This window comes from Monodelphis domestica, chromosome 3 (genome assembly GCF_027887165.1).
Source record: "Monodelphis domestica isolate mMonDom1 chromosome 3, mMonDom1.pri, whole genome shotgun sequence".
Classification (NCBI taxonomy): domain Eukaryota; kingdom Metazoa; phylum Chordata; class Mammalia; order Didelphimorphia; family Didelphidae; genus Monodelphis; species Monodelphis domestica.
This window is the reverse complement of record NC_077229.1, coordinates 334,463,718-334,477,166: the sequence shown is the minus strand read 5'-3', so window position 1 is coordinate 334,477,166 and position 13,449 is coordinate 334,463,718. Positions and strand designations below refer to the sequence as shown.

General features: G+C 35.1%; 1 protein-coding gene across 1 annotated transcript in view; it reads right to left on the bottom strand.

Moving 5' to 3' along the window:
* Window positions 1-13,449, bottom strand: part of ZBTB10 (zinc finger and BTB domain containing 10) — a 59,911-nt gene that overhangs the window by 20,416 nt on the left and 26,046 nt on the right. The window contains exon 3 of the mRNA XM_003340602.4: window positions 5,035-5,133. Coding sequence (XP_003340650.2) covers window positions 5,035-5,133 — 99 coding nt within the window. The remainder of the gene's footprint in view (window positions 1-5,034; window positions 5,134-13,449) is intronic.

Sequence of the window (13,449 nt, the reverse complement as noted above, 5' to 3'; positions counted from 1 at the left end):
TAGGATTGAATGTGACATAAAAAAAGTGTCAGTAAAAAAGATGTCCTTAAAAAATTATAAAAGGATTTGATTTTCTGCAACATAGCTTAAAATATAAAAATTGTGGAATTTAGCCAAAAGAGGGAATGCACCTGATCAGTAAAAACATTGTTGCATAGAGCCTTGCTATTTTGAAGCAAGTTTCTAATCTGAAAATGGAAGGAAGAAAATTGCCCATATTGATTTGCTAAAATAGATACCACAGTAGATAAAACATAGGAAGAACACTTTTTATGGAATTTCATATGGTAATTTATGGGTTAACAGAAAAAAAAAAACTTGTAAGAGGGCATTAGCTGGGATGCAAAAAGACAAACCAGAAGTGGAGGGAAATTATATATATGATAGATCAAGATAGGCAGGAGTAGCTTGAGCATCAAAAAGTTGTCTCCCCACCCCCCACATTAACTACAATATTTTTAAGTTTATCTCTGGGACTCTCTAGCCTCATTTAAAAAAAGTCAATTCCATCTCTCCCTCCTGTTGTCTGACTGAAAGAAAAAAAAAATCTTTGTAACAAGTGGCATAGTAAAACAAAACAAGTTCCCATATTGCCCATGTCCAAGAAATATCACAATCTTGATTTGAGAATATCATGTCTTGGTAAAAATGTAGGTATCATATTTCATCAAAGCCATATTATTTTGAAAAGCATTTTTACCTTCAAAATATACACACAGATGATATTAATATTTGAAATTCATACTCAGATCTGTTTAGCATGGAAATAGCACAGCCCATGTTACATGGGCTGATGGAGGACAAATGTACCTTAGTGGATATTTAATCCTCTCCTAGAAGAAGAAGCTGTTATTTAATCTATGTTTTATGCTACAAGGATGTTTCAAATTTGCTGCTGAACTGAGGACCCTCTCAGGTTTTTGGACTCATGCTATTCATGATGGAAAGAAAGCCTGGAAACAAAGAGAGGACCAGCAATTCCAAGTAAAGAAAACTCAAAAGGAAGCAATTAAACCCTTATTTTCAGCTTTGGGTATATATACACAAAGTGTAGGTGATAAAAGTGAACAAACACAAAGAGACACAACGAGCTGGTGGCATGGATATGAAAGTAGTTCTAGAAGAGGATTTCTAATTCAACTAGAAATTATTAGGAAACAAAGGCAATTTAGTAGTTAAAATAAACTCAAGGAAATTCTCAAACTATAGAGGAGATATTTAGGTATAGGTAGAGGGAAAAACAAGCAGTATTGCTGTGGGAATGTCAAAAATCATTTGAAAAAATAAAGATTTAAATAAAAAGAATGAACCTTTCAAAAATAAAAAATACTTGGTTTCAAAAAACAACAAAAGGAATTCAAGGAATTCAATTTCTGAATAATAATTTAACTAGCTATAAATGAATTCCCAAAGAAAAAGCTCTGGGTCCAAAGACAATATAACTTCTATATTATGTAAAACTGTTTGCAGAAGGCACACTGCCAAAAATCAGATGAAAACACTCCTGATATGATATTTAAGCTAGAGGAAAGTAAAGCAGAAAAAAAAATAACTATATACCAATACTACTAACGAATTGTGATTTGAAAATATAGACTAAAATGTTAGCCAAGAGGCTAATGGAATACTGACCAAGTTTATTCACTATGACCAGCTAAATACCAGGAATCCAGACATAGTTCTATGTAAGAAAAACTATAAAGATGGTATTAAAACAAAACCAATTATAATTTATCAATACAGCAAGCCTTCATGAAATACAACATGCATTAATATTAATTTTTTAAAAAATAACCCTTACCTTCTATATTAGCATTAATTTTAAGACAGAAGAATGGCAAGTGCTAGGCAACTGAGGTTAAATGACTGGCCTAGGGTCACAAAGCTAGGAAGTGTCTGAGGCCAAATTTGAACCCAGGTCCTCCGGGTCTCCAGGACTGGTGCATTATCCTCTGGTCCTTATATTAATTATTAAAAGCAAGGGAATAAATAGATTTACTCAATGTGATTAGCAGCATTAGCTAAAATCAAAAGCTAGCATTAATTATAACTGGAAAAAAATAGAAGTATTTCCAAAAAGGTAAGAGATAGAGTATAAGGATGCCCCTTGTTATCCTAGAGGTACAATAAAAGCTCTTGGAAAAACTTCAAAAAAACATGCTGGAATTCTCTCTCCACCAAAAATCAAACCAAGTTACACAAAGCAAAGATACAGCCAAACAATTTGGGACTTCTACAAGTATCCTAGCAGTCTACTTCAAAAGGCTTTTAGAAAAAGTATTGCCTAATCATTTAAAATTTTACAAAGGACATTTGTCCAAAGAGAATTGTCAAACTCACAAAAAATTTATCTCAATAAAGAATAAAAAGGTAACCTATACAGCTACTCAGTTCTTATTTTCTTCCTTCATTTGCAAAAATTATCTTTGAACTGGAAAAATATAATTAAAATGTTTCAAGTTAAAACCTGAGCTAAATGAGGACATGGTCTCACCTAGATGGTTTCAATGAGTTTAACTCTACAGGCCCCAAAAAACTTCATCCAAAAGAGTACTGAAAAAAAAAATCCAACAACTGGGGGGGGGGGGGGGGGGGAGGTGTACACATGTGTGTATACACACATGTGCACACACACAAGACCACCAGAATCCTATCAGTTATCTATTTTTGAAAGAATGTTAAAACCAGAGCAAATCACACTTTTGGGGAATATACTGATCCAATTTTCTTAAAGTTAAAAAAAAGGGAAAGAGAGAGGGAGAAAAGAAGGGAAAGACAAGCCAATATACATGCCAGTCATCATGGTAGTGTAGAAAAGTTTGTAGATATTTACAAAAGAAAGCTTGTAACTTCTTATTAAAACAAGAAATAATGATTTTTTGAAATAATCAGGTATAAATAATATCTACAATCTTCTTTCCCAAAAGACATGTTAGCATGTGCCAGACAGCTCAAAAACACCTTGACCAAAAAGCTCTGCCTCCATTTTTACCCATGCTGCCTCCCCCAACAACAACAAAATAATTTCCAACTAAGTTCAAGTACACCCTGGATCAGCCAGAACCCCCAAACATATATTATTATTGGCTTGGTCTATTTGAAAGAACTGAAGTTCTCCATTTATCTACTTCAGTGAGTGGCTTATTGGGCAACCTTGGGTTAATCTAGCCACATCCCTCAACCTATATCTCATCTGTAAAATAGAACCCATTGTGTTGAAAAAGAAGCTGGAGGATTTAAAGAGGAATTTTGATCATCACTCCTCTGAAAGTAAGCAAAAGTATATCATATTCTTCTCATTCTGCCTTAACTACTTTTCTGCTTTTGAAAACAATGTGAGCTCCTTTGAGGGCAGAAACCATGTTTTTGTCTTGTTTTGTATCCTCAGTACTCAGCAAAGTGCCTTGACTATTTCCCCCCAATTCCTCAATTACATTTCCAACATTTTAAAAAATGATATTGAGTCTTGAATTCTCTCCCTCCCTTCTTCCCCAGATAGTAAACAATCTCTCATTGGTTTTATATGTACATATATGTAAAACATTTCTCCATATCAATCCTTTTGTGGAAGGAAACGGAACAAAAAAAACAATAACCTAAGAAACTGAAAAGTTTCCTTTGGTCTGGATTCATCCTCCACCAGTACTTCTCTGGAAGCAGATGGTATTTTTTTTATCTGAGTCCTCCTGGGATTATTTTGGATCACTGTATTGCTAAGAATAATAAGTTATTCACAGATGTTTATTGTACACTATCACTGTGTACAATGTTCTCCTGGTTCTGCTTACTTCATTCTGCTTCAGTTTGTATAAGTCTTTCCAGGTTTTTCCTAGGTCCCTGCTTATAGCAAACATGATCATATAACTTACTTTGCCATCCCCCAATTGATAGTTATCCCCTCACTTTCCAATTCTTTGCTTAAGGAGAACTTTCTAATCACCTTAACATAATCATGCAATACTTGTTTAAATGTAAGAAACTAACAAGAATTTAACCAATTGGCATCTGCATTCCAACAACCCAGTATAAAAAAGAATGTATATTCTCATTCTATTATGATATAGTGGAGCTTTATATTAATTAATTTGTACTTATGCAGATAGCCTCCTCTACTTAAAGCACTATAGTGCTTTATCACAGAATGGAGTTGATCTTGGATTCTTGAAGGGTGAATATGGCAAGCTCTAGCAAGTTTTTTCCAAGCTAGGAAAACACACACATGCATGCATACATGCATACTTTCAAACAAAATATTTTTTTCTAGTATGATTTATGGTTTAAAAATCATTCTTATCTAATCTGGCACTGTTTCATCTCATTAAAAACTTCCATAAAGCATATAATTTTCCTATACAACTGCCTCTCCAAATACCTTCTCTCCCATAAATTTGCATATTTAGTTTATAATATAACATAATATAAATATAGAGGGGGGGGAGAAGGACGTCTGAACTTCTGATTCCATTGATTTAGGGCACATCAGGAAAGAAAATCCCCTCCAACAATGCAGATCAGAAATGTCTCTGCAAATATATTCTTTAAAAAGAACTTCTTGGGGGACAGGTGGGGGGGGGGGGGGGTTGACATGTCTCAGGTCATAGCCAGAATGTGTCAGGGGCAAAACTTGAACTGGTGGGTTACCAACTCCTAGATAATACAACACTATCTAATAAATCACACTGTCTCTGTAAATAAAAAATTTACTTGCATCTAAAATAGCACAAAATTCTGAATGCTTTTAATCATAACAGAACATTATTTTAGTTTTAGTCATTTGTTCAATATAGAGAAATTAAACATAAATAGCAATCAATTCTTTATAGTAAAATGTTATACTGTTACCTGCAAATATATCCCTAATGAGTTGTAGTTATTATAAAGATGACTAGTATACAAATAAGGTAAAATCTCAAAGTCACAAGTGACATATACAAGAACAAAGCTAATCCACCTCTCTCCTCTTTAATCTATACATAGTTATTCTCCAGATCCTTTAATATCACCTTCAAAGTTCCAATTGCACCTAGTACCTACCAGCATCACCTCCATCTTGACTTGAATTAGCTTCAGCCAGCAAACCTGAATTCATGTTCCGATCACAGTCGGGCCCTGAAAGCAGAGCACCATCCAAATCTGAAAAGGACATACAGAATGCACTGTTATTCACAAAGCATTTTTCTTCCTTTAGTTTCATATGTATGTTAATGGCATATTTACTTTGTACTCAACAAGAAGAAGGGTCTTCCACCCTAGCCAAGGAACCCCAATGGACATAAATGGATCAATAATTAAAGATTATTAAATTCATAGATTATAATTGCAATTAATGTTGACAGGAAAGAAAAAAAGCATAAAAGGTAGAAGTGTTTATGGATGATACAAGATCAGGTCTGAGCATTAAATTATGGGTGAAATTTTTCGAAGCAATCTATTTTGAAAGGCATACAGACTCTTGACAAGACTGAAGGATGCTGTTGGGGAATATTACTGTGTGTGGTTGAAAAGGCAGATTGGCTCTAAAAACCAGACAAGATTTAGAACTAATGTGGCAAGAAGTAATAAAATGTTAAAAACAAAGTAATGAAATGTTAAAAACAAAATTCAAAATTATCTTTTTAATGCGTAATGTTGCCCAATGAATATATAAGAATCCAAAATTATCCATACAAAAAACTATAATTCTTTCAAGTTGGAGAAGTTTAGTCACAAAAAAACCCCTGTAATTTATAACTTTTTGACAAATTTCGGGCTTCTCCTGGAAAGGATTATTTTTTAAAAGCCCTTACCTTCCATCTTAGAATCAATACTAAGTATTGGTTCCAAGGCAGGCAAGTAGTAAAGTTCAGATAATGGGAGTTAAGTGACTTGCCCAGGTATAGTCTGAGGTCACATTTAAACCCCAGATCCTTCCATCTTGGGGCATGGCTCTCAATTCACTGAGCCAATTTAACTGCTCCTGAAAGGACTGCTAAACATTTCCACAGTTGGGAGGTCGAAAAGCAAGAAGATAAGTGCCTTAAAAAAAATCATCTCATCTAATCCTCACAACAACCCTGTGAATTAGGCATCATTATCCCCATTTTATAGTTGAGGAAACTGGGTCAAACATTAAGTGACTGCTCTAGGGACATACAACTATTAAGTGCTGGAAGGCCAAATATGAACTTGGGACTCTGGGCCTAGCACTCTATCCAATGTGCTATCAGCTGCCTCTACTAGCCAAATATAGTTGTAAGAGTTTAGGTAACTTTAGTTTAGGAGGGAAACAGAAAGGGGAGAGAGAAGGAAATCACTTTTGAATAGATATAGCTAAAACACATGCCTTATATAATACTAGTTGTTTGTTCTGTAATGATATAATTTTTTTCCAAAAAAGGATATTTTGATAAGTAACTCAAATGACTATTTTTACAAATATTGCTAAGTCCAGAACTTAATAATAATAAGCTAACATTAAAAGTTAAACAGTAACATGCTTCTTGCACTTGTGGTCATCTTCAGTATATACTTTAAGCATGGGTAAAATACAAAAAAGCCCTTCAATTCCAAAAAATATACAGTTTATTTATAGCAAATGGGAAGCAGGCTCCTGAGGCTAAGAAAGAAGAACAAAAGAGACAAAGGAAAAGTAAAAACAATATGCCTACTTGGTTAAACTGTTTAGCCTTTTCAGCCATAATATTTAATACGGTGACAACTAAATACATTTTTATTTTATCCTTTGAGTTGTCCTAATTTTCAAGACTGAGAAATAAGCTACCTATCTTATGGGTTTCTTTAATCAACAATATGAAATCCCACAAATGAACTTAGGTTTGTCATCTTATTAAAAACACTGGTCCTAGCAAAAAAAAAAATGGCCTTGCTTAATAAATTATATTGTCCAAATTCTTGCCTTAATGTATACATAAAGTAAGGACTATATGAAATCTTAAAGAAAGTTTTTACTGAAGTCTGGGAACTAGTTTTTTAAAAAAAACTTAGAGCATTTCCTTTTCTATTATATTTTCCTTTATGCCATTTAAAAACATTTATGTGCCTCAAGTCTTTTCTCACTCCAGTACATCCTCCACTCAGCTCTCAAAACAATCTTTTTAAAAGTCCAAGTCTAACCACGTAAACACTCTTCATCCCCCAAGCCCATTTAAACAAATCTTTATTGATGATCCCCTGTCACCATTAAGACCAAAATTTTAAAATCCTGTTTGGCACTGAAAGCTGTTCATAATCTGGCCCTTCATACCCTTCCAGTCTTCTTATCCCTTACTCCTACCCCTTTCTTTGATATGATACTGGCCTGCTATTCCTTGCACAAAATATTCCATCTCTTGACTTCTAGTATTTTCACTGGCTGTCTCACAATCCTGAATACTCTCCGTCCTTATCTCGTCCTTCAAATGTAAGTTTAACATCCCACTTATAAAAAAAAAATTCCCAATCCCTCTTCCCTAGTGATTATCTCCAACTGATCCTGTATGTACAGTCAATCCTCAACAGTTATACCTAATGTGAAATTGTGGAGTAGCTGTTACCTTACTGGAACTATACTGATCTTGTTCACTCTACCTGTTGTAAAGAGGTCCCTGTGCATTCACTGCTTAGTTTCATTATTTGCCTTTAAAATTAAGTTTTATGTTGCAATTATGAGTTCTAAGCACAAGCATGTGAAGTCAGTATTGTAACTTAGTGAGAAAATAGAGGTGTTAGATAAACTGCATGATAGAATGTCTATAGCTACTGTTGGCCCCATGAGTTTGGTATTAAGGAATAGATTTGTTGCATCTGTAAAAAGAAGGAAAGTATGGTACTATAGATTTCATGTGCTTTAAAAAATGAATATTGTCTCAAAATAAATGGTTTTAAAAACTGAGATGTATATAATTGAAAATCTGTTACCCTAAAAGAGAACTACATTTCCCCGGAGCCCACTGACTTCCTGTTGTTCCATACTTCCTGTAGACAGAGGATATTAGCGAATGGGCAGTCCTCTCCCATCTCTTTCTTGGGCTTGCAGCCAGCATAGTGGTGGTGGTAAGCTAAGCATGGGGATTTTAAATGGGCTAATCAGCCATGGGCACGTGGTTTTTGTTTTGTATCCTCTTTATTCCTTGATTTCTAATGATCATTAATAAATCCCTTAAAATATAACATTTTAATATTTGAGATCTAATTTTAATTTTTACAGATGCCAGTACAAACAGCCCCAGAATAATTAGGGGGAGGAGGGAATGTTCTGCATGCTACATTTTATAGGTTATTTCATGGTTATTGTGTTAGGGAAAGTACATGCTTACAGAATTAATATTTTCTTATAATTATATGCAAGTCTTTAGTATTCTTTAGTGAAAGTACATTTTTTTGGTGGTTGAAAGAACATAACCTATTTCCCACAGATTCAATATATTAACATTCTTTTTTATTTTTGCGCCATTTTCTAAGAATAATAAACTGAAGGAATTCCATGGGAACTGGAATGACCTCCAGGAATTGATGAAGAGTGAAAAGAACAGAATTAGGAGAACATTATACATAGAGACTGATACACTGTGGTACAATATAATGTAATGGACTTCTCCATTAGTGGCAATGCAGTAATCCTGAACAAACTGGAGGGATCTACAAGAAAGAACACTATCCACATTCAGAGGAAAAACTGTGGGAGTAGAAACACTGAAGAAAAACAACTATTTGATTACATGGATTGAGGGGGATATGATTAGACTCAAGGAACATCCTAGTGCAAAAAAAAAAAAAAACAGGTTCTGATCAGACACATGTAATATACCCAGTGGAATTGCAAATCAGCAACAGGAAGGGTAGGGTGAGGGGAGAGAGGGAAAGAATATGATTCTTGTAACCAAGGAATAATGTTCTAAATTGACTAAAAAGATAAATAAAATCTGAAATAAAAATTAAAAAGGGTTCCATTAAAAACATTTTTTAAAAATCATATAAAAAGTGTTCTAAATCCCTCCTGATTAGAGAAATACAAATCAAAACAACTCTGAGATACTACCTTACACCCAGCAGACTAGACAATATAACAATAAAGGAAAATGACAAATGCTGGAGGGGATGTGGCAAAATTGGGACAAATAATGCATTGCTGGTGGAGGTGTAAATTGATCCAACCGTTCTGGAAGACAAATTTGGAATTACGCCCACATGGTTTTAAAAGGTCTGTATCTCAAAGAAATTTTTTCAAAAAATGGCAAAGAACCTGTTTGTACAAAAATATTTATAGCTATGCTTTTTGTGGTGATAAAGAATTGGAAACTAAAGGGATGTGGGAATGACTAAACAAATCGTGGTACATGATGGTGATGGAATACCACTGTGTGCTATAAGGAATGATGAAATGGTTGATTTCTATAAGAACTGGAAAGACCTACATGAACTGATGTGGAGTGAAATAAGTAGAATCAAAGCATTGTACACAGTAACTGAAACATTGTGGGATGATAAAATGTAATAGACTTTGCTACAAACAGCAATGCAATGATCTAGGACAATGCTGAGGGACTTATGAAAACTATCCATATCTAGAGAAAGAACTGTTGTAGTAGAAATGGAGAAGAAAACATAAGATTTATGACTTGTTTATTTGCGTATATGATTTGAGGTTCTGGTTTTAAAAGATTATTAAAAACTGAATACAGATATAGGTTCTGAGTAATAATACATGTAAAATGCAGTGGAATTGCTTGTCAACTACGGGAGAGGGGAGGGAAGAGGAGAGGGAGGGGAGGGAAGAGGAGAGGGAGACAACGTGAATCATGTAACCTTGGAAAACTTATGTGTAGATTTGTTACTGGAATAAAATAAAGAAAAATTTTAAATTAATTTTTAAAAACAAAGGAGTCCATTGACTTCACTGGACTGCCAAAGAGGTCCATATCACAAAAATACTAACACCCAACTTAATAGAACATTCAACCCACAAGAATCTCTTCCATAAAAGTCCCAATAGGGGGCAGCTGAGTGGCTCAGTGGATTGAGAGCCAGACCTAGAGATGGGAGGTCCTAGGTTCAAATCTGGCCTCAGACACTTCCCAGCTGTGTGACCCTGGGCAAGTCACTTGACCCCCATTGCCTAGCCCTTACCATTCTTCTGCCTTGGAGCCAATACACAGTATTGACCCCAAGATGGAAGGTAAGGGTTTTAAAAAAAAGTCCCAATAGATTATTATTTGAATACCTTCAATGACAGTGGAGCTGATTATACCAGAAACTTATTCCTCAGTGGAAGTTTAAACAAACTTATCTTCAGATTGAGCTGAAATATCTAATGTATAATTCCCTTTCTTGTTAAATGGACCTCAACTGGCTCTGTCCTCTTCTACATTAAAAATCATCTCAATTTTTTAAAGTAACTACTATATAGGGCACAGTACTGGGGCTGGGAACTAAGAATAACAACTTTTCCCCTTAAAGAGCTTATATTCTATTTTAAGGATGAGATATGGGGTAGAAGAGCTGGATATAACAGGGACACAGACTTAAAGGGGGTATAGGAGAAATCCAAAATACTCTAGGATAATGCTGTGGTTGGAACCAGATTAAAAAGTAATTGGGAGCATTTAAGTACTTCAGTGGATAAAGAGCCAGGCCAGGCCTAGAGACAGGAGCTCTGTCTGGGTTCAATCAATGAAACATCCTATCTCTGTGAACCTGGGCAAGTCACTTAATCCCAAATGCCTTGCCCTTACAGTTCTTCCTTAGAACTGATACTTACTATCAATTCTAAGACAGAAGGGTTATTTTATAATGTAATAAATACAAATAACAGATAATATAGATAACTTATGGTTTTCCCTGACACTACCGTTCCAGGAAAACTTGAAAGTTTTCAGCTTGTTATGAGAGACAGAAAGCTTTAGAGCAGGGCCCCCCAAAGGCCATGTATCCAGCCCACACCTTGGAATGAGGTGCCAAGCAAAGGATTATATGGCTGCACAATGGAAGCTGTCAGCATGGTGAGCAGCAATCTGGGGGAGGGGATTCTGCACTGTGTAGCCCAGTTAGGGTTAGGGTTAGGTTTTTATAGTCCGGACCTCCACAGGTCTGAGGGACAGTGAACTGGCCCCCTGTGTAAAAAGTTTGGGGACCCCTGCTTTAGAGCCTTTTACAAAGTCTTGAAACAAAGACTTCAAAAAAGAGTAGCTCTGGAAACAAAGCTGGATTTGGAATTGAGGGTGTGGTAATAAATTCCAGATCCATTATCTACCACCTTTATCAAATTAGATAATGTGTGAAGTGCTTTTGAAAACCTTAAGATGCTACATAAATGTGAGTTATTTTTATAACCACCTGTATCAATTTGGGGCAAGTCACTGACTCCCTGAATCTCAAATTCTTTGTAAAATGAGAGGGCTGAATTAGCTGACTTTTTAAGGTCCCTTCCAGTTCTAAATCTATCTTCTTATGACTGACAGTAAGGAAGTTATTGAAGAGAGTACATTCTATATACAGGAGGACAGCCTTTCAAATACCTGAAGATTGTACAATGCTTAACAACTCCCCAGGGTCCATCAAGGTCATGGGACCATAGGATTTATGATAAAAGGAACTTTCCAAGTCCTTCTGTGCAAGGTAGGGAGAAATAAAGCCAAGACTCAAACTATAAGCCTCTGCTTCAAGATCTTAGTGCTCTTCTCAGAGTACCATAGTTTCCAGACTCTTGACCATTCTCCAGTGTATCAGAGTCCCTCTTAAAATCCATTTCTAAAAAGCAACAGTATACCAAATGTAGTCTGACCAGAATAAACAAGTGTAGATGTGCCTTATTCTTTTCATATTTTAGCAATGTATCCTAAAGATATGAGGACAATATTGGCTCTTATTGATCGGATAGGCAACTAAACAAAACACTAAGATGTTTTCCTATAATCCAACCTTATTATTTTGTACCTGATTTTTATCATATTATTTATTATTTCTAAATGTGTTATTTGCAAGACTGACTAGCACGGTTCTTATTGTCTTCATCCAAATCATGAATAAAATGTTTCAGTGAAGAGGACCAAAAAGTCTGAGTCCTCTAACAATTCTCCAAGAGAGCCAGTCATTAATCAAACTCTCTTGGGTGATTCTATTTTTGTGACTACCTAATGGTACTATTAACCAGCTCAGGTTTCAGTATCTTTGCCATAAGGATTATCATACACTTTGCTGTGATCAAGATATAGTACATGAAAATCATAGAAGTAAATACTTGAAACACAATATTTCATCTGATCCTAACAATCTTTCAAGGTAAATACTGGTATTATTAACCATTTTCAAGATGAGGAAACAAAAGACTGAAAAAGACTGACTTGCCCATGATATTTGTAAAAAGCACTTAGCAGGGTACCTGGAACTAAGTACGTGCTACCATCCCTCCCCTGGCCTTCTTCTTATGATCATATACCTATCATCTCTCAGGGACAATGAAACCCAGATTCAGCCACATATAAAGCATTGCTCTGCCAATCTATTCAGCTTCTCAAAAGAAATTATATTTGTATATGCCAGCTGCAATGAGGAAATCCTTGCTAGCTTCCAAATCACATCATTAATAGAACTTCAGTTCGCTTATAAGGGACTAGATGTCTTGAGATGGATTCTAGTTTTAGAAATCAGATGTTTAGTTAGAAAAGTTTACACTTGGGTTTAATACTACTTACTTTACATACCAATAAAGAACATTTTACCTAATACTTTAAATAAAAGTACATTTAGTCTTTAAGTACTGTATTCAAAACCCAAAGGCAGATTCTCTCTAAAGTGGTTTGCTCCCATTTAGAATGCAATCTATAAGGTTCTGCCAGGGGATTAACATTTTTTTAAAAACCTTTACTTTCTGTCTTAGAATCTATTGATTCTAGGATTCTGTGTATTGGTTCTAATGCAGAAGAGTAGTTAAGAACCAGGCAATGGGCTAAAGTGACTTGCCTAGGGTCAGGTCACACAGCTAGGAAGTGTCTGAGGCCACATTTGAACTCAGGACCTCTAGTCTCTAGGTCTGGTTCTCAATCCACTAAGGCACCTAGCTTTTAAGGGATTAACTTTTAACAAGAAATTTAGGATACCACACATACATATGCCCTCACTGGTAATGAGTTTTTGGTATAAAAAAAAAAAAAGCTAAAATAAGTCATTAAGTAAATGCTAGATTTCCTGATGTTTTTAAAAGACTGGGGGGTATTCAGTTAAGACATGGATAGAGAATATAGAAAAATGAATTGCACGAAAACACTGGTATAACCTATAACAGATCATTTACCACCTTAGGGAGGGGAAGAAGAGAATCTGAATTACAAAATGTCAGAAAACAATTGTCAAGAAAACAATTTTTTTTACATATAATTGTGGGGAAAAAGTTAAGAAAAAGACTGGGGGTTGGAATTAGGGAACCTCCTGGTACAATAAAAAGAACACTGGATTCTAAATTGCGTCGGGGAGGTG